General features: G+C 42.1%; 1 protein-coding gene and 1 pseudogene across 1 annotated transcript in view; both read right to left on the bottom strand.

Annotated features, from left to right (window-relative positions):
• The window catches only part of LOC112104900 (cytosolic phospholipase A2 epsilon-like), a 45,388-nt gene extending 29,812 nt beyond the window's left edge, over window positions 1-15,576 (bottom strand). The window contains exons 1-5 of the mRNA XM_024197502.1: window positions 15,550-15,576; window positions 15,118-15,157; window positions 5,395-5,463; window positions 1,197-1,333; window positions 184-315 (exon numbers count right to left, since the gene is read on the bottom strand). Of these exons, the coding sequence (XP_024053270.1) occupies window positions 184-315; window positions 1,197-1,333; window positions 5,395-5,463; window positions 15,118-15,157; window positions 15,550-15,576 (405 nt within the window). The remainder of the gene's footprint in view (window positions 1-183; window positions 316-1,196; window positions 1,334-5,394; window positions 5,464-15,117; window positions 15,158-15,549) is intronic.
• Window positions 15,577-23,429: 7,853 nt separating this feature from the next.
• LOC112104901 lies at window positions 23,430-25,639 on the bottom strand (annotated as a pseudogene).
• Window positions 25,640-26,033: the final 394 nt, after the last annotated feature.

Here is a 26,033-nt window from a genome sequence, read left to right as displayed (position 1 = left end):
AATAATGGCAGAATAAATTTTCAAGCAGATTTTTCCTGTAACAATCTAAGAAAGATTGATAGACGGATGGGGGCAATCCAATCCACAGGAAGGACCAATAAAATACAGTACAAGAAAATATTTAGAAGGAAAACCCACAAAAGTGTCTCTTTCTTCAGTTCTCACTATGATTTCATTGCTCACCTGGGGATTCAACACGAACTTCACACGACCTTTATACCCAACTTGAAGTTTAGCTACGTCAAAAAGAACTGTGCAGAGTTCATCATCTTTGCTGAATCTATCTTCATCACAGACTTTCAGCTCCAGCACATTCTGGGAACAGAAGTAAAGGATTTTATAAATTATATAATTGCAAAGAACCCTGTTAGTAGGAAATCCTTGAGGCTATTCCTTGTTTAATCTATGCACATAGGGCAAGTAGTAAAAGAAGGAATGGGAGAAGTGAGAGAGTAAGACAGAATGGGTGAGGATATATTACACTTATTCTGCTTTAAAGAAATAAGGGCGGGGGGTTCCACTCAGGCCATATGTGTATGCATATATATATATATATATATATATATATCTCGAGTCTGATTCTGGGCCTATGTAACTATAGGGTTCTGAATGAGAATAAAACATCAAAAAATGACCTAAAATAGTATTTCCATGCCTTAAAATGTCTCCGTTTTTAAGTCTATTATCTTGGTACCTTGTAGGACTAGAAGTAAGTTATGGGCCCCAGTAAGAAACTTAGAAACTTTCCCTTTCAATGGTATAGGATGTTCATATTTAATCCTGCAGAATTCCAAGACATAGGACTTTACATATTCATAACAATGTTATGGCTAGGAAAGCAGTCACTGACCCAGGATTGAATTTTGCCTGTCCTAGACCTCAGATGGGGGTAATTTTCTGGGGAAGAAGGAGGAAGCATTTTTCAGATAGGTTGACTGGAAAATAAAATGGCTGCCCCTTGAAGCTGTCCAGGACTTGGGAATGTTAGAATAAGTTATTGGGGAGATGAATTAATGGGCAGAGGACAGGTGAGATATGCACACATCCGTTAAGGGTCCTTCAAAGAGTTCCAGTAAATGAGTGGGTATTAATTACAGGGTGAAGTCTAAAGAAATTCTGGCTCAGTTTAGATCTGCAGGACCTATTTGGGGAACTTCAGATCCCTGACAGGAGTGGGGAGCTCTCGTGTATCATACCTTAACACGACTGTCAATCCTGTAACAGAAGGTTTCATTCCAGACTGGATTTTTACAGTTTTTGATTGTTTTGGTCCGGACCCTTTGAGTTGAGGCAGTTGGCAGCCACAGTTCCACATAGCAATCAGACTGGCTTACTGTATAAAAGGAGATAAATTATAAGTAACAGTCTACCCGATGTGCAGTATCACTGAAGGAATTAGTGCATCAGACTCATTTAAAACTTAGTTGACATGAAAAGAGAGAGTACAGTAGTGGATTTCTTCCCAAGTCTTTCTGAGACATGCATCCCAGAAAGAGGAACAGATAGTACAATAAAGCAGTATATCCCAAAAAAGGGAGAAACATCCTTGTGAAGGTATAAGGGATACCATTCCTCTGGGGTCAGCTGGCTGGCTGATTAGGCCCACCTACTGCACCTGAAAAAAAGCTGAAACTTAATTAGCTGACCCGTATAAAGAGGACAGCAAGAAATAGAGGGGGACTGCAACACCCTCCAGAAAACTGAGGGACCAGGGCCATCTCCCAATGGACTGCTACTCGAGATATGCACTACAGAGAGAAATTGCTCCAGAAATCAAATGGACAGAAGGGAGTGTGTGAAGTCCTTCATTGCTGAGGCTCTGAGGTAATAGCCAGGAAATATTGATTACTGAAGTTGCTGGCATGAGGGGGAGAATTGAGGGAGGGACTACTCGGCCTGCACAGACATTTGAGGGAAGTCTACAATGTTTTGATTTGTTTGTTAAGAAGGCTTAAATAAAACAGCTAACCCTGCTGGAAACTGCTTCTCTAGATTCCTTCAGAGAGCTCAGACAGAATTAACCCAGGGAGTGAGCTGACTCAACAAGAGCAAAGCCTGGTCTGGTAGGAGGCAGGTGCTATAAGATAGGTCCCCCAACCATTTTACAATCCACAAAACACACCTCTCAGCCCTTTTCCAGCTTCTATACATCTAACTAGCTTTTTTCTTAAAACATTTTTATCAGAAAAATAATTATGTGCAAACACACCTCTACATACACATGCATTCATATTTACATAAACCACTAAGCTGTGTGTGTGGTAAAGTTGCTTTGTACATAACATACCCTTCTTTGTCCTTTACAAGATGCTAAGACTTTAGATTATTCCACCCGCATGACGTGCCTTTAAAAGCTGAGAATAAGACGTGCCTGACAGTAATGTTTGACAGAGTTACATTACCAATGAGGCAAGGTGGGTAAGGCGATATCTTTTATTGGACCAACTGTGTGCAAAAGAGACAAGCTTTCGAGCTTACACTGAGCTCTTCTTTCAGGTCTGGGAAATGTACACAGCTAAATACAAGATGAAACAGATTGTTTAGCATAAGTTGTTAACACATATTTCAAGGGACCATTCAAGGTGAAGTGGCTAATTAACACCTCTGTGGTCATAGTGGGTTATAGATCATTGCAACAGAGACACTGAATTTATGGCTTACTAAGTCCATGACTTTTTAGTGTCTAGTGGTTGTTTTAACTATTTATGCTAAACAATCTGTTCCATTTTGTATTTAGCTGCGACATTCTCAGTACATTTTCCAGACCTGAAAAACAGCTGTGTAATTTTGAAAACTTGTCTCTCTTACCAACAGAAGTTGGTCCAATAAAACAGTGGTTCTCAACCAGGGGTCCAGGGCCGCCTGGGGGTCACGAACAGGTTTCAGGGGAGCTGCCAAGCAGGGCCAGTGTTAGACTCGCTGGGGCCCAGGGCAGAAAGCCGAAGCCTTGCCACATGGGGCTGAAGCCCAGGTCCCTAAGCCCTGCCACTCGGGTCTGAAGCCAAAGCCTGAGCAACTTAGCTTCACCGGGGCCCCTGTGGCTTGGGGCCCCAGGCAATTGCCCTGCTTGCTTCCCCCTAATGCTGGCCCTGGCTTTTATATGCAGAAAATCAGTTGTGGCACAGCTGGGCTGTGGAATTTTGATAGCATGTTGAGGGGGGGCTCAGAAAGAAAAAGGTTCAGAACCCCTGCAATAAAAGATAAGACCTCACCCACCTTGTCTCTCTAACATGCTGGGCCCAACACAGCTACAACAACCCTGCAAACTACTTTACCAGCGTCATACTGTGGGCCAGGTAGGAGCAGGAAGCACAGTCACATGTGATTGCAGCAGAGGTTAGCAATAATCAGGAAGTGACCCAGCTAGTCAGCCCTACTTCTGGGTGTATTAATTACCCACAGAATTAACTCTAAGTGCCTTCTAGCACATGCCAAATCCAAAAACATTCTTCCCAAACCATGATTATTTATACTTGTTTATAATCTTAATTTATAACACATATTAGTATCAACAAGGCTGAATATAAATGTTAATGGGAGAACATGGTAAACTACCTGAACCTCCTAGCCTACCAACAAGATTATTCTGAGTCATATTCAGCAGGTTCTCTAACAATGTATTACTTTTTTTTCCTCTCTTTGATTTTGGGCTCTCTCTTTTTCTTCCCTTAGTCTTTATACCTGGCATTTTTCTTTTTTTCTTTATTTTACTCTTTCTTTCTCTACCTTTCCACATTCTGTAGCTCAGGATTCTCTGAAGAACCTGATGCACCACTCAGAAATTCAGGAACAAAGTGACCACACAGATCATTCTCTTTTGCATCGTCACATTTACCAACGGCATTTCAATAGGTCTCATTGCAGCCTGGGACTTGGGCCATGCAAAACCTGGTCTGGTGGAAAAGAAGCTCACTCCTCCTGACTTGAGCATCAGCCATCTGCAAGCTCTTCCGTGAGCTGGACCTTTTTAAACCCAGAGGGGGACCCAAATTCTTTGCTGGGAGAGTCAAATTAGTATCCACTCAGTGAGCTAACTTTACTTTCCACTTACTACAAGTTCCCTGCTTTCTAAGGCTATCAGTCTTAAATTTGCATCTAAATCCATCACTGATCTATGATCACAATCTTCAGTAAGCTACTTCTCACTAAGATGTATTGGTGAAGAAGATGGAACTTCATTCCCAATTCCAGCACTTCCATGATCAGACATCGGTAGAGCTCTGTTACCACTTCTATTGTGAAGGTCTCCTCTATCTTGGGCTCTTTTTTGCTATTATCTCTAGTGCTGTGATCAGATAGTGACAGTTCTTTAATTACCTCTGTTGTGGACATCTCCCCTTCCCTGATTCTTCTTCATTATGCATCATTTCCACCTATTTTTAAGGTCCGCACAATGGCATATAGTGTTCTTTTTCCTGACTCTTATATTATTCGACTTTGTGGGTGGTGAACATTTTCCATGCATGTTGAGTTTTACCACATCTTCTGCATGTAGCTTTCTCTTTTTTGTTACTTGTCTCCAAAATGTTCTATATGATGAACTCAGGTGTGGTTTTCTTTGTGTTTATTTTTGAGCTTTGATGTTAAAGGAAATTGCATTAAAATTTGCATTATCAGGTTCCCCCCTTTGGGATTGTTTAGAGTTTACTCAGGTTTCTAAATGAAAAGTATGTCAATCAGTTCTTCACTCTTTCATACATGTCTTTTTGATTGGGATTGAGGCCTGATATCATCATTATTTGAAAGACAATCTGTCATAGTGAGATTTTTTTAATCCTAAAAACCACTGAATCATTTCACCCTTTTAACCTATTTTGGGTAATCTATTGTCCTTCTTGTTACAAATATCAATCCATAAGACTAACAAGAATAAAATATATTATTTTAATACCACACAAAAAATAATTCTTGCAAGTTTGCAGCAACAAAATGCAATGCTAGCACAGATATACAATAAAGATTATTCCCTTTCCTTTCACCCCAGAAAAGTATTGTATGTTAGAATTATTTACCCTAAGATTATCTCTTTTTTCCTCCAGTTAGCTCCAAGATGCTGAAGTCTGACATTTCTGTGGGTATCCTGTAGTACAAGGTACTGTTTTCTAGCACTATCATAAATACAGACTATGGTAACTCCATTTAGGATTGAAATCTGACATTACAGTCGATAAGTATGGTAGTCCATGTAGACTGTAGTGTGTCAGGTACCTTATGCTTTTTAAAATCCTAGTTATACTTGGACACCCATATGGGTACTTGTACTCTGATAATAAACAGTGTGCTATGGGAGCTCTTAGTGCTTGAGTGCATCCCAATGACAATAATACTTTTATTAAATACTCTCGTTGCTTTCAAGAACTATGAGAAACAGCTAAGAACAGTAGAAATACTCACACAAGTCAGCCTTCCGGAGATTTCTCATTCTTATTATTTTTACATGGAGCAAGTTGATAGAAGTTTCTTCTCTCTGCACAAGAATGATTAACAAGACACACCGATACATATTAAGGTGTGGATTCATCAATAGACACACATCTAATATAGAGGAATGAGACATAGGATGGTATGGCATGGTACAAAGGCTTTATTGGCCTGAGTTTGCAATAACCACATTACTCAAGAGAGGAAAAGGCATAAGCGAGTTACTGATACTTAGGTCATCCGAAATAAGTGATAATAAAATCTGTATATTTTACCATCATTTTCTCAGTATATTTAACTGAATTTTTTAAAATCTACTAGAGCTAAAAATGTTCAATTGTATACCCTCTCTACATCTGTAAAACAAATCTTACCTGTTTGTACAGGGCCTAGCACAATGGGGACCCAACCTCATCAGCTTTGGACATTAACACAATATAAGTAATGGAACAGACCCTAGCCCCAGTTTCTCCTCTTTGAGCCACTCTGATGTTTCAAAGAAGGAGGACAGTTGTCATATAAACACAGCTTGGGATACCCATAGCATAGGTATGTAAAGCCAGCATAGTCCACCCACCCCTCTCCTGCGCACAGAATGCAGAAGAAGGCATGAAGAGGCAGAGCTGAAGCACAATGCACCCTAGCAATTCTCTGGCAGCAGAGCAGTTGCTAGGAAACTTACATAATTTAGAGCAATCCCTTTGCCCCAGCAGGTGAATTAGCTCTACATTTCCTCAGCCTGCCCAAACTCCACTCCACACTCATCCATAGAGAGCAAGATTTTGTGGCACCATGGAGACAGAGACACCCTACATGGGCTCCAGAAATCCTACCATCCATACCCCAGTGCAGCAAAACTGCACCTGTTTTGCTGTATCCAAGGTCCTTCATGGCCACAGAAAGAACACTTTCAGTCTTTTTGTAGCAACATTACAAACTCAAATTAAAATGGTTCAAATGACATAGTAGTCTATGCAATGCAGGGTTCAAACTGCCGAATTTAAAAGTATATCAAGTAGCTTATCATATATGCCAAAAGTTAAAGTATTTGCAAGTACATCAACAAACATGAATGCCCTAGGGAAACACTAAACAAGGTATGACTAATACCAAACATTCAGGACACTATTTATTTATTCATGTTCTGATTTACATGATACTGATTCTAGTCTAATGCATATGTGGAAAACGTGGAAGAAAATACTCTGAAAAAAATGCGTACAAGGAAATACTCACATAAGCATATACATCTGTGAGATAGTAAAGGGAAACAGGTTACTCATAGTTAGGGATAAGTAAAGCCAGAAAACAATTTAAAAAGTCAGGCTTGTTTGACAAAATACCACATTTTTCACAACTGCAAATGAAAAGGGGTACGGCAAGATCACTTTCTGCTAGCAGAGCTGGTCAAATATCTAAAGGATTGGCCTCTGTGCAAATTGAGCTCCTCCCAGATCCATCTCTGGCAAAGTGCTGCAGGTGGTGTCTGGCTGTATATTCTATTTATGTCCTTCACTGGCAATCTTGTGGTGCCATTGAAGTTTTGACATCCATGTGATCATTTGCCATGTAGCCACATTCCTTGGTACATATGCTTCTGTATTTGTTGGTCTTCCATTCAAATAATATATCTATGCCAAGAAAGCCAGCAACACTGATTCATTGCTGTTGGAGGCAATTGCTGGGTTAGGCTTCAAATATTCTCATTTCCAATCTTGTCCTGCCACTTGATATGGAGCAGTTGATGAAGACAACAAGAATCAAAAACATGAATCCATTGTTCTCCAGCCTTCCTCAGTGCCCATGTTTCACTGCCATACACTGCAGTTGGCATAAATGTGGTTCTATAAATCCACAGCTCGTTAGCAAGTTTAATGACATGGCATCCCCACAGAGACCTCTAAAGGAGCTGAAACATGGCAGCAGCTGTTGCTATTCAAGTGGCCACATTTTCGAGCATCCTCCAAGCACTGATTGTGACATTGCTCAAATATTTGACAGTTGCCACCTGCTCAGTGTCATGCCTGGACAAGTTAATACTGAACTGGTTGTAATCTGGAACTGGAGGCTGCTTGATGGTAATGACCAGTGACATCTTTTTATCCAGCTTAATAACCAGACCAATTATCGCTGCTCTTTGCCTAACTAGTTCAGCCATCATCTGCAACGATACACCAAACTGAGCCAACCTATGGCATATTTGAGATCTCAAAGCAGAATAACATTCAGCCCACGATGCCACTGTTAGCTCCTTCCTCAAGCTTATCCATCAGCCATTCAATGCCAATATTGCACTGGGTAGCAAAGGCCGGGATACTCAGTGTGGCTTTAGACCAGGTTGTTCCACTGTCAACCAGATCTGTACCTTGAGATAGCTTCTGAGAAGATGGATGAGTTTAATAAACCCCGTGCAGCACTTTTTAGATTTCCATCAGGCCTTTGATTTGGAGCATCAAGTTTGTGGGATCTGATGAGGTGACTCAGCATCCCTGGGAAGGTAGTATCGTTGATAGAATGGAAAGCTGCGTTTGAGTCAATGGCAGACACATGACATGGTTTTCTATCTCCACAGGAGTTTGGCAAGGCTGTGTTCTGTTGTCATCATCATTCTTCAGGATTGGCACTGATTGGTTGATGGATAAGAAAGTTGAGGTGAGCTCGTCAAATAACATTGGGCAAAAAATGTACAGGGTTAATAATTTTGCCACATTTTTCAACTAAATTACTTGAGGTAAGGAAGTACTAGTTACTAAGGAAGTATTTACTGACTAGTATATTTTACAGATGGGGAACTGAGGCACAGAGGTGCTAAGTGACTTGCCCATGGACACATAGGAAGTCTGTGGTGGAGCAGTTAATTGAATGCAGGTCTCCAAAGTCAAAGACTAATGCTCTAACCATAGATAATCCTTCTTCTCTTTATCAATAACCAACAACTTTTCGGTCTTCTCTGTTAAACTCAACAATAACCCTAGCATAGGCTAATAAGTTGGAGGCCAAAGGCCTCTGAGTTCATTGGTTACAAACACCTCAGCTTTCAATCTCTGTATTTATTTTGGACATGGCTTATTACCTCATAAACAGGAAGCACGGTGTAATCACTATAATTATTACTGCCAGAATTGCTAAAAAATTAGGTTACAAACACAGGGCCTGATCATACAGTCATATTTCATGCAGTCATACCTTAAGCAAAAGTCCCATTAACATCTATAAACCTAATTGTGCAATGCTTACTTACACATTTATTCTTACTGAAGTCAATTGGATTACTCACATGCATAAGTGCTCATGTAAGAGTTGTACAATCAGGTCCTAGGAGTGTTTTGCTAACTGATGACTCCAGGCTCAGGCCCACATATTTTGGAGTCTCCCATGAACCCAGAAATTCTGGAATATTATCCTACTGACAACTACAATTATGATTGTCTTTATCCTAATGACATTTAGTCAATGTACCCTGACTGCTCGGTACTGTCAGATATTCCATACACAATGGCCAAATAGGTTTCTTACACTCAGTTTAACAGTGGCAAAAGAATCCTTAGACAATGGACTGATATAACATGCAAAAAAAAGAGGAGAAATCGATCTCAGATCCCAATAAGTCACCACTTATGAAAATATAGAGAGTCTTATGTGAAAAATAAAATGAAACGTGGGAAACATTTCTATTATATCAAGAGAAAAGGGTAAATACCGAAGTAAAATAGCCTGCTAAATACAATACTTATGACAGAATTTTTTCCCCTCTCTTCTATATTTCAAGATCTTAAAAAAAAAAAAAAAAAGAGAGAGAGAGAGAACTAGGATATGTGCTTCTTATTTAAAATGTTATTAAAATAGAAGAGTAAAATACATTAAATGTTGATTCTGTGAAATCTGGAGCCCTTCAAGTGCAGACCACAGGCTCAGTTCTCAGCTCTGTCTGTCAGGTAGGTAGCAGCTAATAATCATTAGAGTGCATCAGAGCTTCCTGGGAGGCAGGATTTCATTTTCTTCCTTTATATGCCCCCTAACTCAAGCAAAGTCAACTGCACTTAAAGCACCTCCACTTGTATTTGCTGCTGTAACATACTTATTTCTCTCCTTTTGAAATGTCCCCTAAGGAGTTTGATTTGCTACTGTATTCAACAGAATTCAATGAAGTTACCCAGCATGAAAATGGAGTATCACAGTGATGAATAAAGACCTGTCTCTTTTTCAGGGCTATGCAAACTACACTGGTTTCAGATTGCAAGAGTTCTTGTGAAACTTTTCTTCACCTCTGATCTGCATAGGCCCATGCTCCGAGTTTCTCATTCTGATGGGTTCAAAAACGCAACGAGAAACTGACCTAATCATTGCTATGATTCAGATGACTGTGCGTCAATACAGTGCTAATCTGCATGCTTCACATTCTTTTGACGGGGTGCAGGGCCTTAAGTAGCTGGATAATTATTAATTATTTTGCGTTTCAGCATGCGTACCATATTTTTTTGGGTCACAACCAACAACTTTCCACCAAATAAATATGTTTTATGTCAGCCACCTGATCCGATTTAAGTATCATCTTTACAAAAGCAAAACTGAAAGTTGCCCTCAGAGTCAAGTTTTAAAGTATGGCACTTCTCTGAAAAGGTAACTGTGTAAAAATGGCATCTTCTTATGTACAGATCTACCCTGTGTATCCATAGTGACATCTGCCAACTTCAGTGACAAAAATAAGGTTTTAACTGCTTTTTATTCCTATCAGCACTGAACAGCCAACCCACCTGAGAGAAAAGGAGTTGGATCCTAGTCCATCTTGTGCATCATCAAAAGAAATGTTTACTAAGTTCAAATCAGTTAACCTGTGAAAGTCCCTTGAAGACAGAAGTCATAATTTAAAGACAATGGGATTGTAGGGGTGTCATGAGAGGAAATATTTGGACTACAGATCCATTAACAAGGTAATGAAGTGCCTGGAGGATGGAACCCTGCTTGACACTGAGAGCCCAGGCTGGTAGTTAAAATAAACATGGTTTTTTACTTGTATACTGAGCACTCCTGATTGGATCATTTGATAGATAATAAACAAGGAACCCCACTGTACCATTTTTATAGAGTCACTTTTGAGAGAACTCTGCGGTTTAAATCCTCACTGCACTCTTGTACATATACTTCAAACCCAAGAAGTAAAGCACAAAATGATTCCAGGATACAATTACTGTATTGTCAGCAGATTTTGCCACTAGCAATGAGAGTCACTTCTCCATGAGGCAAGGACCAAATCTCCACTTACTGAGGTGAGCTATAAATAGTCTCCAGGGACTCTCACACTGCAACCTCACAGAAACAAGCTCTAGAAGACCAGGCTGAGACTGCCATCACCGATGACCGGAGTGACCACTCCATGCAGTAAGGAACAGAACTTTTCTTCTAAAGACATCTAACACGTAGTCCCCACAGAGCAATCACAGCTGACAGAAGCAGTATGTCCAGAAGGAATGCCCTCACATATTCCCTCACCATTATCACTGCCATCATATCCTCAGTTCCTTGTAACTTGCTCCACAACTTTACTCATCTGCATAGTTTCCACTACACCAATCTCTCACTGAGACTACTTGGAAGCCTTTTTGTTTTTTCACTTCTTTAATTGTCTTCTCATTGTTAACGGATATATTGCCTGCCTAGTCTTTTGGATCATTTACCATACTCAGTAATTGTCTAACCTCTTTCTAATCCCATTCTCCTCACTACCATGCTTCTCTCACTCATCTCCTGGCTCCTGATCCCCTGCCTTGTCTTGCCTTCTGCTTCTCCCATTCAGTTTTCAAATTTCACCATCCCACCCTATTTGGCATCCGTATTCTTTACTGTAAACTTTCCCCCTTGCTGCCACACCTGCTTCTCTCCCAGCTGCCCAGCATCCTCCTCACACTTCCTCCCTTTCTCACCACCACTGATCACATCTGCCCCAAAGCTGCCCCTTCTGTCATCTCTACTTCTCCTTCCCTCATATGCACTTCTCCATCCTCCTCACCCCATTGACTCCAGGCCTCCTGCCTCTTTCCAAGAAGACCAGTGAAACATTAATTTGTGAGAATTTTCTTCCACATATATGCAGTTAGCCAAAAAACTTCCTCCTTTCTATATTACCAAATGAATGCGTGTGCAGAGTTAAATGCTTATGGCAGACACCAATTCCAAATTCCCACCCCAATTTCATGGTAAACTGTCAGGTCAAATTGAGCCCCAAGTTTAGATTTTGTGAAAAATAAGTTTTACTAAAATTTAAACCAATAGAAATGCTTCTATGATTTTTTTTTAAAACACCACCAGTGGCAATTAATGTAAATATTTTTTAAATAAAAATATTTTCTTTAGTGTTTGGAACCCAATTGTTATAGCATGTGGCAAACGCATCAGAGGGAAACTGACTAGAAGCTAAAGAGTAACTGACTGATCTATTTTTGTTATTCACAGTTAGGAAAAAACATCAAAAGTATAGACAGTAAATATAAACAACAAACTAAATCTGACTTCAAAATTCTTTCCATTTTAAAAAACTGAGGTGCTATTTATAACACAGGAAAGAAAATGTATATTTTCAAAAGCCATTATTTTTAACCTCAGTGTGAACATTTCAACAGTCATGTGTAATATACTGAATTGACTCCGAAAATGTGTTGTATATTTTTCCTCCCTCTATCAGAATAACCCCACTCATTCAAAAAACGATCTCGCACATTCTGACAAAGACAGAAAACAAAATTTACAGTCAGCGTTCTTTCAGTGCCCATTGCAGGCTTTTCTGTTACTGGCTGCAAACAGTACTAAGTACATTCATGGCACTTAAAATAAGTAATAATAAATAAGTAGTAATAATAATAATTAATAATGATCTGGCATTGCATCCCTGATTTGAGCTGGATGGTCACCGTTTCTCTCAGTAGGCAGACAGCCTCTGCCCTGGTATATGACACTTTTGGTACATGCTACTGGTTCATGCTATAGCTCCTTTTTAGTTGCTGGATAAGTTCCTGCTGTTCTCCACTTTGAAGAGGAATTGCCTCCTGAAAATGTCTGCAGTAACAACGGCTCCATCTTTTTCAAATTAAGTCTCTTATATATAACGCTTTAGACCCTGAGTCTGCACTGAGAACTGCACAGGCAGACCCTGGTACCCATGCAGAGCCTCACTGACAGCAATAAGGCTTTGCATGAGCACAGGGATAGTTTCATAGAGTTTAAGGCCAGAAGGGACCATAGATACCCAAATATTAAGCACAAAGACTTTAGTTAGACCAGAACATTTCAGTTCTCAGGAGACTAAACTGTGTGCCACAGGCAGAGAACAGGAAAGACCAAGGTGGCAGAGGTCCTGTCAATGGCAGGGAACTGATTAGGTGAGAGATGCCCAAAAGATCCCAGCAGGTGAACCATGCTGCCCCATGCTGTAGAGGAAGGCAAACAACCTCCAAAGTCCCAGCCAATCTGACCTGGGGAGAAATTCCTTCCTGACCCCAAATGGGGTGACTGATGTGACCATGAGCACACGAGCAAGACCCACCAGCCAGGCATCTAGAAAGAAGATTCTCTGTACCACCACAGAGCACTTGGCCTCCTATACAGTGACCCATCTCCAACAGTGGCCAATCTCTGAAGATGTGAAAAAAACTCAGAACCTGCCCATATGGTTCTCAACGCAAGCTATACACTAGCTTCTATCTCTACTCTCTAGCAGTGGACATGTTGCCATAAACCTCGGAAAAATCCTTTCCCTCCATCCCCCCAACTTTTTTTCCTACTGTAACTATAGGATGCAGCTTCATGCTATTTACTTCTCCAGTCTGCTCAGTGAAAATCTGAACTACTTCTTAATAATAATCTTCAACAATGACTTTTAAAGGCATTTCTAAACATCACAGAAGGCCTTACAACAAAACTATTCCATACTCCAGGCTCCCTGGAAACCTCTGAAGACCGAGATAAAATCCCCAAATATATATCTCTTACCTTCAAATTTACAATTTATACCTGAAGAAACCTTCTCTAGAAACAATACCCCAAATACCTCAAACCTATATAAGAAATCCACATACAGGTGGAGCAGGAAGTGGTTGTTTTTACTGAGGGCCAGATTTTGCTGACTAGTACCTTACTTCCTGAGTTGCCCCACTGAAGTCAATGTAACTACTCTGGAGCAAGGTGCTACCCAGCATGACTAAGAGCACCAGAATCTAGCACTCAGGCACTTCTATGAGTAGAAGCACACTTTAGGACTGAATTGTGGAGCCCTTATTCACAGTGATGGGCACTTACTCAACTAGCATCATTAGTTTCAAAGGAATTACTTGCATGAGTAAGGGTTTATCAGTGTGAGTAAGGAGTCCACAATCTGGCCCTTAAGAACTTCAGGAAAGCCCATTTATTTAGAGGAACATTCCAGCTACAATCACTACACCCCCATCCCTCTGTGAGCCTTCTTTCCTTTGAAGCATTTCTTCTCTCTGTTTCACCTGCACATCTACCAATGTGATATATGCCATCATGTGTCAGCAATGCCCCTCTGCCATGTACATTGGCCAAACCGGACAGTCTCTACGCAAAAAAATAAATGGACACAAATCTGACATCGGGAATCACAACATTCAAAAACCAGTAGGAGAACACTTCAATCTCTCTGATCACTCAATAACAGATCTCAAAGTGGCAATTCTTCAACAAAAAAACTTCAAAAACAGACTCCAACGTGAAGCTTCAGAACTGGAATTAATTTGCAAACTGGATACCATCAGATTAGGCCTGAATAAAGACTGGAAGTGGTTGGGTCATTACAAAATCTAAACTCAATTTCCCCAATACTAATTTCTCCCTACTGTTACTCACAGCTTCTTGTCAACTGTCTGTAATGGGCCACTCTCTTACCACTTCAAAAGTTATTTTTCCTCCTTTGGTATCCTGCTGTTAATTGACTTATCTTGCTAGACTGACCTCACACTTGGTAAAGCAACCCCCATCCTTTCATGTATTTATGCCTGCTCCTGTGTTTTTCACTTCATGCATCTGATGAAGTGGGTTCTAGCCCATGAAAGCTTATGCCCAAATAAATTTGTTAGTCTCTAAGGTACCACAAGGACTCCTTGTTTTTCCTCTCATAGTGTTCCCCGTCCTATCATTAGCCTCTAAATTCTCCAAGGGGGGAACAAATGTGTACACCTTACACCAATAAACATATTTCTGACACATTCCTTGTAGGGTATGCTTTAAAATTTGTATTGCGTAGTGCACTTAAAGTGCTATGGCAAAGCACTACAACTACGAAAAGTAAATCAAATAAATTGAAATTAATAAATGACAGAGGCTCCACTTAAATAAATCCTGTCTCTGAAGGGTTGGAGACACTGAAAGAATGCATGTTCCTGCACCGAAAAACACAGAGGAGAGCAAGACATTTTAAAATGAACACAGAATAGATAGTGCCTAGATGCAGTATGACAATGATAGGCACACATTAGAAATATCATAGATAGATAGATTAGACTGGATAGATCCAACTGTTATACATACAGGTATTTCACCCCTAAAGTTAAATTGAATGGTGATTAGCAAATATATCACTACTCTCCCCACCGCCCCAAACCTCCAGATTTTGTTCCTAACATTTTCTGTACTGAATCTTATAATCAGCACTGGACAGCATTTAATGATGTTCCATCTGTTTAGTACCCACCTGTCTCATTTTTTGTCCTGAGATGCTGCTTAGGCCCTGAAAAATCAAGAGAGCAGAAATGGTTACATTTAAAAAAATCTTCCATTTCTGCTTTTATTATAATTTCACATTTACAATCCCACATTAAAACCAAATTTAAAGATACTCAATAAGCCCTCGGAAACCATGATAGTTCCCCACTGCACTGAACAGCAGGTTATTCTGCATACACTTGTTTTATTAATGTTGTTGGGCATACAGTTTAGTTACAACAACCACATGCAGTAGGAGGACAGCCCTTGCAACTGCGGATACCTGAGGAACAGCAGACTTGCTCTTCCCAGATCCTCCCTACAGTTCAAGCAGAACTCTCGCCACTTCTTCTCATGTGAAATATCTGATTTGGAACCTCACACAATTTTGTTGAGCTTTGGTGGGGTTTTCCTTACCTGATTGGAACTTGAATTTGATCCCATTGCGCTCCCTGTTGCATACAAGTCTGCTGTTAAAGAGGGCACTTGAGTACTATGTCCCGCACAGCCGGCAGTGATTCCTGATAGAGATTTACAGTCTTTACACTGGCAGAAGTGGACAAGCAGGTGTTTTATTAACTGACTCAGAGCCCCACCCCTCTGCCATTTCCAAAAATTAAGCAATCTCTTCCTCCTTTCCTCAACCTATTAAGGCAAGTCTACTGAGTTAATGGAAGATGGGAATATTTATTTTGCAGCTGCCTTGATTTACCTTACTGAGGACACTGAGATCAGTGGGGCCCCATCCTCTCAAGTACAGCTTTCTAGCAAAAAACAATAATAATTAATAATGTAGTACAGTTATACAGCACCTGTAATCCCCAAAAGATATCAACACACATATGGCTAATTAATTTTACAGCACTGAAAAGCATAATGGACACTTTACAGTACAACTATAAAGTCCCTGCCCTGAAACTTACAATCTAATTTTAGATGTGACTAGTGGAGATGAACAGTAGGGAGGGGACAAGAAAAGGGTTACAGCAATAAGAACCTGCAGCTTCACAGTAAGAATTTGCTCATTTTAGTGGTTCAGTTAAAAGGAATTAATATATATAAATATAATTCATCCCAGAAGTAGTCCCTGCCAGCACCACACCTGAGAGACACCCTCTGAGGGACAATGGCTTCCCTATGTCCTCCATGCACCAGAATATAATAACTAGATCTACTCAGGAATTTTTCAACAAAATGGTTTTTCAGTCAGAAAATGCCAATTTGTCTAAACCTAAATTTTACATGGGAATGTGCCAGTATCAACACAGCTCTTGTCAGGGAAGGTTTCTCAGGTCCAGGTTGAAATTGCTGGTCAAAATCAAAGACAAATGGAGCACCCGCTCCCCACCCTCAGAATATCCAACAGCCTAGTCATTAGGATGCTTGCCTACAATGTAGGCAATGCAGGTTCATGTCCCTACTCTGCCTAGTTCACTCTTCCCTCCCCATCTGCTCCAGGACTTAGGAAGACCATGCAAGGAAGTTATAGTTCCCTCCAGGGGCATGTAGTTAGGCCCAGTCACAATCTAGCTCATGCTGACTGTTATTGTTAACGCACTTATTGAGGGCACCAAAGAAAATCACTTCATAAACTATATACAACACCACTAAAATGCAGTCATCTGTAGGGTGGAGGCTAGCAACCAACAGTACAGCACTTGGGAAGGGAGGAGTGGTAATTTTGTCCAATGACAACCCCTATTATTCTTACCAAATTTTTTGGTGTATTTTTAGTGTCTGTGTAGTGCACACAGGTCATAAATAAGGCTACGTTTGTGTCACAGAGGTCATGGAAGTCGCAGAATCTGTGACTTCCAGAGATCTCTGTGACATTCTCTGCCTCAGCCCCGGGGTTGCGGGACTCTGGAGCTGGCAGCCAGCAGGGCCCTGGCAGGGTTCCGGTGAGAGCAGCAACAGGGGACCCCCTGTGAGGTTCCAGCGACAGGTGACAGACTCCTGAGGGGGCCCTCCTCAGGGTTCCAATGATGGTGACAGCCTCACACGGGGGGAGGGGGACGCCTCGGGTGAACAGCTGGGGGTGTCCCATTTTCTCTTTGGGAAATATGGTCACTCTGCAGCTCCCAGCCACCATGGATGGGGGGGCGGGGCTGCAGCTTCCAGCTGCCACGGGCAGAGGGGGGGCCCCACAGCTCCCAGCCACCAAGGTGGCAGGGGAAACCATGGAGCCACAGCAGCAAGTCACAGACAGGTCACAGCTTCCATGAATATTTGTTTATTGCCCGTGACCTGTCTGTGACTTTTACTAAAGATAACTATCACAAAATCTTAGCCTTATTCATAAGATCTCATCCCAAACACACACACACACACACACACACACACACAGGAACCACCTGGTACTAATACAGTAATGTCCCTGACTCCACAGTCATACACTACACAGACAGCTATAATCTGGTGCTGTTGCAGACCCAATTTGAAGTATAAAAGCTCTGGATGAAAATCTGAATGTTCAGCCTCTGAAGGACTCCTTAGAAATGTATTTTTAAAGGACACTGAGCATCTGCATCCCAAAGAGAACCAAAACCTCCCCTTATCCCTGTTTCACAACACCTCCCTGAAACAAATCTACATTAAATTATTATGAATAAATTTGGGTGGAGCACCCACAATTGAGGTGCAATTTCCTTGTGCATCTTGTAAAACTGGTTTTTCTAGCCTTTGGATGAGGAATATTTCTCTAGAGGAAATTCAAGTCACCATCAGATCTTTCACTGGTAGTCTGTTTGTACTAAAAATGCCAACAGATTCATCGGACAAACCATTTATCCTGGACCAAAGGGGATATGAGCCTTCTGCCCATGGCACAGCCAGAACATATTCTCACACTTGGAACAGAGATGGCACAGAACATTTATGTCATCCCACCTATTTCCCTGCCACTGCAGGAAAGTTTCCTCCATTACATTTTCCTGCACTTTTTATTTTGGGATAGCCCTTGGGTTAAGCCCTGCCTCTGACACCAGAGCTGGTTCCAGTTGTTGCTAAGTATTTGACGAATCCAGATTACCGAAGAGGAGCAATATCTCCTTTTCCCTTTACTAACCATTCCTTGACTCTGCACTTCCTGGAGACATTTTAAATACGGAGGGCACTGACTGAATTAACAAGACCTCTGACACCTCTTTTCTCCCCACTCACTGACCTCTTTTACTCTCTGACTAAACATGTTTGGGAACCACTGTGACTTTCCACCTATTCTCCAGCCTCTTCCTTAGTTCTATCCAAGGCTCTTTTTTTCCTGCCTCATTACACTTCCCACCCACACTCATTTCTTTAACCCCTAGACGAAGGTCAGATGGGCTCAAACCTTGAGGATTGCAATCCCTCAGTGCCCATCTCCTTCGACAATCTATGTAAGGCAACTGGAATGGTCCTAGTGTCAAATTTCTTTTTAAATCTATACATTAGACCTACCCTTCCAAGACCTTTCCCTAGCTACTAGCATGCACTCAGCTATCACCTCCCATACCAATGATCCAAACTCCCTCGGAAGCAAATATTTCTACTTGATACTCTTTGGGCCTTCATGGGCCAATGGATGAGAAATCTGTCTCCTGCACATAAGTTTCTCTGTTAAGTTTGACAGTTCCATTGTTCCAGTGGAACACAGCTGTCATAGGAGACCATGATCATGCAGCGTAATGTGGTCCCTTTAAGTATCCTGGACTATTTCCATGAACACTTAAGCAAATAAGGTCTGAAACCTTGCATTTGGCCTGGTATTCCAGGGGAAACTGGTGAAGAGAGAACAACAGTGGAATGATGTGGTCTCAGTGGCTGGTGCTGTTAAAGCAAACAAGTTACTGTGTTCTGAACCAATTTTTAAGCTGACTGTTTCATACTTGGGCATAGTTAATTACATCAACAGCAGGGGTGGCTCTATGTATTTTGCCGCCTCAAGCAGAGCAGTCAGGCGGCTTTCGACGGTACGCCTGCGGGAGGTCCGCTGGTAACACGGATTCGGCGGCATGCCTGCAGGAGGTCCGCCGGTCCCGCGGCTTCGGTGTACCCACCGCCGAATTGCCACCAAAGCCGCGGGACCGGCGGACCTCCCGCAAGCTTGCTGCCGAAGGCTCCCTGACTGCCGCCCTCACGGAGACCGGCAGGCCGCCCCCCGTGGCTTGCCGCCCCAGGCACGCACTTGGTGCGCTGGTGCCTGGAGCCACCCCTGATCAACAGACCAGTATTCATAAATGCATGGATCACCGTGGAAAAGTCAATCTGACAGGAGGGGACACACTATTCATGCCATATGTAGATGGTGTTTTTCATGGCCATGGCTATTTGGATGTCCAGAAACACAGGAGTTCAAGCAGACACCATGAATGCAGGCTGTCTTAATAATCTGAAGGCAGACACCCTCCCTGGACAGCAATGTTATAGATGTTCAGCAATGTTCCATCTTCCCAACTGCACACCTCAGTGCAGCCAGCTGCTCTTCACTCTGTCACTGATCTCAGCCAAGTCCTTGCATATGTGGAAGATGTTGTTGTTTGTGCCTGATGGGGAGATGATATAAAGCTGGATATCATTTGCATATAGCTGATATTTTAAGTTCATGCTCGTTTACAATCTCTCCTGAAGCTGCACACAGAAGTTGAACAAGATGCATCCCTCAGTGACTCCTCAGAGGAGGATTCTAGAGGCAGAGAAGCATGTGCTCATCATGACTGCCTGGGTGAGGTCTGGTAGGAACAATTGAAGCTATTTCAGTGAAGTCCCTCTAACTCCTGCTATGTCTCTAAGGTGGGAGAGCAGGATTCTCTTGTCAGCTGTATCAAATGCTGCAGAGAGATTCAGCCAGAAGAGAAAGGATATGTGGCCCTTGTCTTTGGCCAAAAAGGAGATCATCCATCTATACCACTAATGCTGTTCCATGTTCTGGCCTGAAGCCTGATTAAGTGAGCTCCAGGCTATTAGCAGTATCTGAGTGGAGTTGGGAGAGACCCTTGATGATGAGCTTCTGAATTAGGATTTATAGGAAGGAAGGCTAGGAACTGAGTAACAGTTTGGAGAGGTCAGTTGCATTGAATGATTTATTTTTAAGTACTAGCCTAATCAGAGGATGCTTTAGAGCAGATTTCACCTTTAGATATTCTGTTGACTAACCTCAGTTGAAAGAGGTGCATGGCCACTTGAATAGTTTTCAATTGATAAGAAGGATATAGACCTCAGTCTTTCTACTCTCCTCAAGAAGGAACATGATATATTTTTCTCATCTGAAAATCACCTGGCCCACCAGCTCCAAATACCTGTAATACTAGCTTCATCCCTTCGCAAATGCGATTCTAGACCCAAACTTTGGCCTGGACTGGGGAAGGCTAGCTGCCATCATTTCTGACTGTCCTCACTCCATGGAATTCTGAGGTTCTTCTGGGAGGATCTCTATCTCCCTGGATGAATGGTCCAAGGTCACCTTAATTTTCTGGGTTCTCTTGTTAGTCAGTGAAAGGTACTTCATACAGCTTTCTGTCTTCCCATCTCAATCCTCAGAAGAGACACACCACCAGCACCACCCTGTGGTCCTAGGTAGACTTCAGCAGCATCATACTAATTCCTCTGAAGTGGCTGAATCAGTTCACAAAAATACTAGAAAATCAAAGATGAATCCCCATAGTTAACACTGGCAACCATAAACTAGGAAGATTCCTCATCTAAATCAGTTTGAACGACATGTCTCTTTGTTTACATTCCAATTACACAGTCCCCTTCTAGATTCCTCAGTTTCATGGCCAATCACCTTAATTTCCAGTAAAGGCTGGTTTGTGTGACATTGGGCAGGTCCCTCCAGGTAGGCACTCAGCATCGGCCTAACATGACTTCAATGGGAGCAGAGTCAGGCCAGTGCTGAGTGCTTTTGAAAATCCCACCCTTTAAGGCTGTGGCTACACTCGAAACTTCAAAGCGCTGATGTGGGGGCGCTCCCGCGGCAGCGCTTTGAAGTGCGAGTGTGGTCGCGTGCCAGCGCTGGGAGAGAGCTCTCCCAGCGCTGCAGGTACTCCACCTCCACCTCCACGAGGGGATTAGCTTACAGCACTGGGAGCGCAGCTCCCAGTGCTGGGGCACTGTTTACACTGGCGCTTTACAGCACTGTAACTTGCTGCGCTCAGGGGGGGGTCTTTTTTCACACCCCTGAGCGAGAAAGTTGCAGCGCTGTAAAGCGCCAGTGTAGTCATAACTCTCTGTCGGTTCCCCATCTTTAAAATGGTCCTCATAATACTTCCTCCCATCTTTTGTCTATTTAGATTATATGCCTTTAGAGGTAGTGAATGCCTCTTATTCTGTATTTGTCATGTTGGTTGGGGTCTTCAGGTACTACAGTAATACAAATAAATAAATAGCAGCAGCAGCAACCCACAGAGAGACAGACAGCAAAAGAAAAAGCCTTTTCCTTCCCAGACAAGAACTCCAAATGCAAATTCATTATCAAGAATGCACAGAACAGGCAAGACAGCAAGCTCTGAACCTGATGAGATGGAGGAGTACTTCAGTCTCACACCTGGTGTTGGTTCCATGGTATCAATTCCATGCTCACCCTACAGTGTTTCCTTCTGGCATCCCTTCAAGAGGAAGAGAAGATGTGGGCATGCTAATTTAGATACTTCTGGCAGTGAAGAAATGTCTCAACTGCTAGCCTAACAGATCCAACACTCTTAAAATGGACTCTTCTGCCACATTGTTCTAGATCAGGGGTGGGCAAACTTTTTGACCTGAGGGCCACATCGGGGTTGCACAACTGTATGGAGGGCCAGGTAGGGAAGGCTGGGCCTCCCCAAACAGCCTCGCCCCCGCCCCCTAGCCACCCCCTACCACTTCCCGCCCTCTGACTGGCCCCCTCAGAACGCCCAATCCATCCAACCCCCCCTGTTCCTTGTCCCCTAACCACCACCCTCCCGGGACCCCTGCCCCCTATCCAAACCCCCTGCTCCCTGTCCCCTGACTGCCCCGACCCCTATCCACATCCCCGCCCCCTGACAGACCTCCCGACAGGCCCCCTGGGACTCCCACTCCCAACCCTCCCTGTTCCCCATCCCCGGACTGCCCCCCCCAGAACCTCCGCCCCATCCTCCCTGACTGCACCCCAGAACTCCCCTGCTCCCTTACCCAACCCCGCCGCTGCCCGCCCCCTTACAAGCAGCAGGAGCTCGCAGCCGCGATACCTGGCCAGAGCCAGCTGCGCTCCCCACGCTGCCCAGTGGGAGCGATGGGCCAGGGCACGGCCCGCGCAGCAGTGTGACTGCGGGGGAGGGGGAACAGTGGGGGAGGGGCCGGGGACTAGGCTCCCCAGCCAGGAGCTCAAGTACCAAACACTCCAACAGCACAGGCTTCACTTAGAGACTGGCATCAAAGTACTGAAGAGGTTGGCCACCAACTATTCAGCAATCTGATTTGCCACCAGAATCCCTATTCAGCTAGCCCCCTGAATAACAAATGTCTGAGATATTGTACTTAGTCATCTATAAGACATCACTTGCACCAAGTACTAGCTTGCCTTCAGAACTTACCTCTGTTCTCCTTGACAATATATCATTTAAAAGCTAATATCTTATTACCCTCATTCATTCTCTAAATTTAGCCTACTTTCAGTAAGTGGACTGTTGACTGTCCAGCAGCCGAGAAATGTAACAGATTGCAAAAAGAATTTAAAACTAAAAACGTTTACATCTCTGACTTTTTTGTCATAAAATTTATGCATTTTTGGTGGATACATATATCTGTTATATATCTGTCTGGTGCACTATTTTGTTTTTGATCTTTATGAGAGTTTATATAATTGATGCTATAGATCTGTCAATATTAGATAACAGGCTGTGAGCCATCTTGGTCAGATCACTGTTACAAATGCAAATGTATTCTTACTGTCCTCCTGTAATAAAAGGATTATTTTTACCCCGATACTGAAAAGACTACAAACCCAGTGAAATAAAAATTTCACTGGCAGTTCCACATATGTAACAATGGCAAAACTGAGCCTTAAGTTCTTAAACTCTGTCACACAACATGTCCATGAGGATTAATTTTCTATTACTTCTCTGACTAAAGAGGAAAGAATAGAGGGAGCATCGTGATGCAGGAAATTCAGAACACCGGGGTGGTGTTGGGTACCCTCAGAACTTAAAATTGTAAGACAATCGCAGTCTTCATTTTTACAAGGGATACCTGTGATATAAAATGGCAGATTTAAGCATAGGGGCACATTTGGCATCTGTCAATCTTGACAGCACCTCAAATAATTGTGGCCACTAGAGATGGCAGGTTTGAAAACAGGCAGTCTAGCAAAAAGATAAATCAAATTGAATAACCTCAAATGCTGTGCTCAAGGAGTATTCAAATGACAGGATGATATCCACATTCCTCTCCTTCCTCAAGAGTGGTGGACAACTGGTATTGATGAAATAGGCAGCATCAACAAGCCACAGGTCATCTTCTGATGGGTCCATTGAATAGGGAATAAGTCCAGCTGACAGTCTGAAAGGCAGATATTTCTAGTCATTAGTGCACCATTTAGAGACAGTGTCTAGGATTTTGTTCTCTAGTGGAAGCAAAGGATAACAGAAACAAGGAGTTTTCAGATGTCCATATCTGATTACCCTTGAGATGCTGCTCCCTCATGGCATCTTAACCCTCCATCCTGAAAGAATCCCTTAAAGTAAAGGAGGATTTTGATCCATCAGTGTTTTAACCTTTTAGTTCCCCCCACTGGTATACCAGCAACAAAACAACTGAGACTTAAGCCATCCTTTTCTTGGGGAATTCTTGCCACTCCCCCAATCCTCCCCTACAAAATTGGGGAGCTGTGCAAAATCCATGATGGTTTTCCCAAATATTTCCCAAAATATCATGTATCCTATGAAAAGTGATTCCCACAAGAAACATTGAGGGTCTAATTTTCCCTTGGGGGCTGATTGGTCAATAGCTCTCTATAATGCATTATGAGAATTAACCTTTCCTGCCTGTTTTACACATCTTTGTACTAAATTTATGGGACTATCTGATCTTAAGTATGCCTAGTGTACTTTTACAAGTATTTTTTAATTTGCTAATGAAATGTCATACTCCAGCACCAGCCAAAAGGCCAAAACTTGCTCACTGAAAGCATATTAGAACATACCTGAAAGATATTATTTTAAAATTCTTGCGGGGGGAAGGGACAAGAAGGCAGCTATTTATACACATTTTGGGTGTTACAATAGTTACATTTCCTATGTGGAGAGACATCTGTATTTGAAAGGTGTCCTTGGTGACAGCAGAGAGTTCTAGCCTCTACAAGGGAGACAGAGAAAGGAGTGTCTTGTAGAAAGTAATTGTTTCAAGGAAAGGTCACAAATACAGATAAGGCTGTTTTCTTATTGCTCAAAAGAGTGTGACAGAAGCGACAAAGAGAGCCATTGTGATTATAAAAAGAGAGCAAAACTATCTACATAGTTCTAAGCACTTGCAGTGGTGGCAGAGATCCCGCTAAAATAACGAAGTTAGTACAAAAAAAGCAAAGCAGAAAACTGTTAATTTCTCTTGGCAATTTCCTCAGTTGCCTCATTGGATCCCAGTGCTTGAACGATGAAGCTGCTGATTGGTTGGGATTACTGTTCCACGTAGGAAATGTGCTCTGTTCATAGTAGTCTTTGTGCAACTGGAGGCCTCTTAGAAAGTTATGGATATGATGGTGTAGTGGGCGATCAGTTAAAATATCCGTAATTATTTTAGACAGCATCCCTGTAGGATTTATCCAAGATGCTCCCAGGCAGGAAGAGCTCTTAGACAGAACATGCTTTTTCTCTGAAGAAGGGAAAACAGGAGGAAAACAGGAATCTTGTCAAGGACTACATTTGCTGCTTCCATGTACTTCAAAAGCATTATATTAGTAATTACATCCACAACACTACATTAAAGAACATTAAGATTGCAAAGTCAAGCACTCAAAAGTTAAGAAATGCCAGAATTAAGGTTGCCCGGCAATCTTAGCTCAGCTTCCTTGTGTGTATGCATTATGATATGGTCTTTAACTACATGATCACATACTGTTTTTCCCATAGCTTTGGAATTATCTTCAGTGAGTATTTATTTTCTTTCATTCCTTTTCCTTTATTAGAAATGCTGATTCACCAATAATGAAGCAGCAGTTACTATAAAAATCCTACCAATATTCTTTATTTTGTCTCGGATATGTTGCTGCCAAAATTCATCTGAACTGCTCAAGGCATTCCAAACATCAAGCAGATTCACAGCAAAGATGTTACTCCATAAGCCTGAAAGACCAAACGCATCAGGGAAATATCAGCACCAAATCATACAAGATTTGCCCTTTAACCTTTAACAACCCACTAACATACAGCCCACCTGGTTGATGATCCCATTATTGACAATGGATATCTGGGTTTTTGTGATCTTATACTGTTCCTGTAGACTGATTTTTTTTTTTAGGATAATCACCTTCTAGGTAACAGATCCAGGACTCTGGGATCTTCTTCATTAGTTACCCCATGAAAAATTCACTTCCAAAATCTTCTGAGCGAATGAAAGCACCGTATTTCAGGAATCCAACCTAATAAGGGGAAAATTGACACCATTCTAGAAACACAAAAATGAAATATTTTACCTGATCATGGAAGCAGACAAGGATATATATGGAACAATTCTGACTTCGGACAAAAAGCATCATTTGAAAAAATTTGCTGAAGTCACTTAATTCCCAGGGGACTGTAACTCAAACTACCAATTTGTGGAAAATCTAACAGCTTCTAAAATATAGCTCATGCTGGCAGTGAACATATGGGTTGAACTCCCTACAGCAGGAGGGAACATTAAAATGCATTCATGGAGCAACCTGAAGGAAGCCCTGGACTGAGTAAAAATAGCTTCTCACACTTAAATAGGAT

The sequence above is a fragment of the Terrapene carolina genome, unplaced genomic scaffold (assembly GCF_002925995.2).
Source record: "Terrapene carolina triunguis isolate 2854851 unplaced genomic scaffold, T_m_triunguis-2.0 Scaffold96, whole genome shotgun sequence".
Lineage (NCBI taxonomy): Eukaryota > Metazoa > Chordata > Testudines > Emydidae > Terrapene > Terrapene triunguis.
The sequence above is the reverse complement of the archived record's forward strand: the minus strand, read 5'-3'. Positions and strand labels throughout refer to the sequence as shown.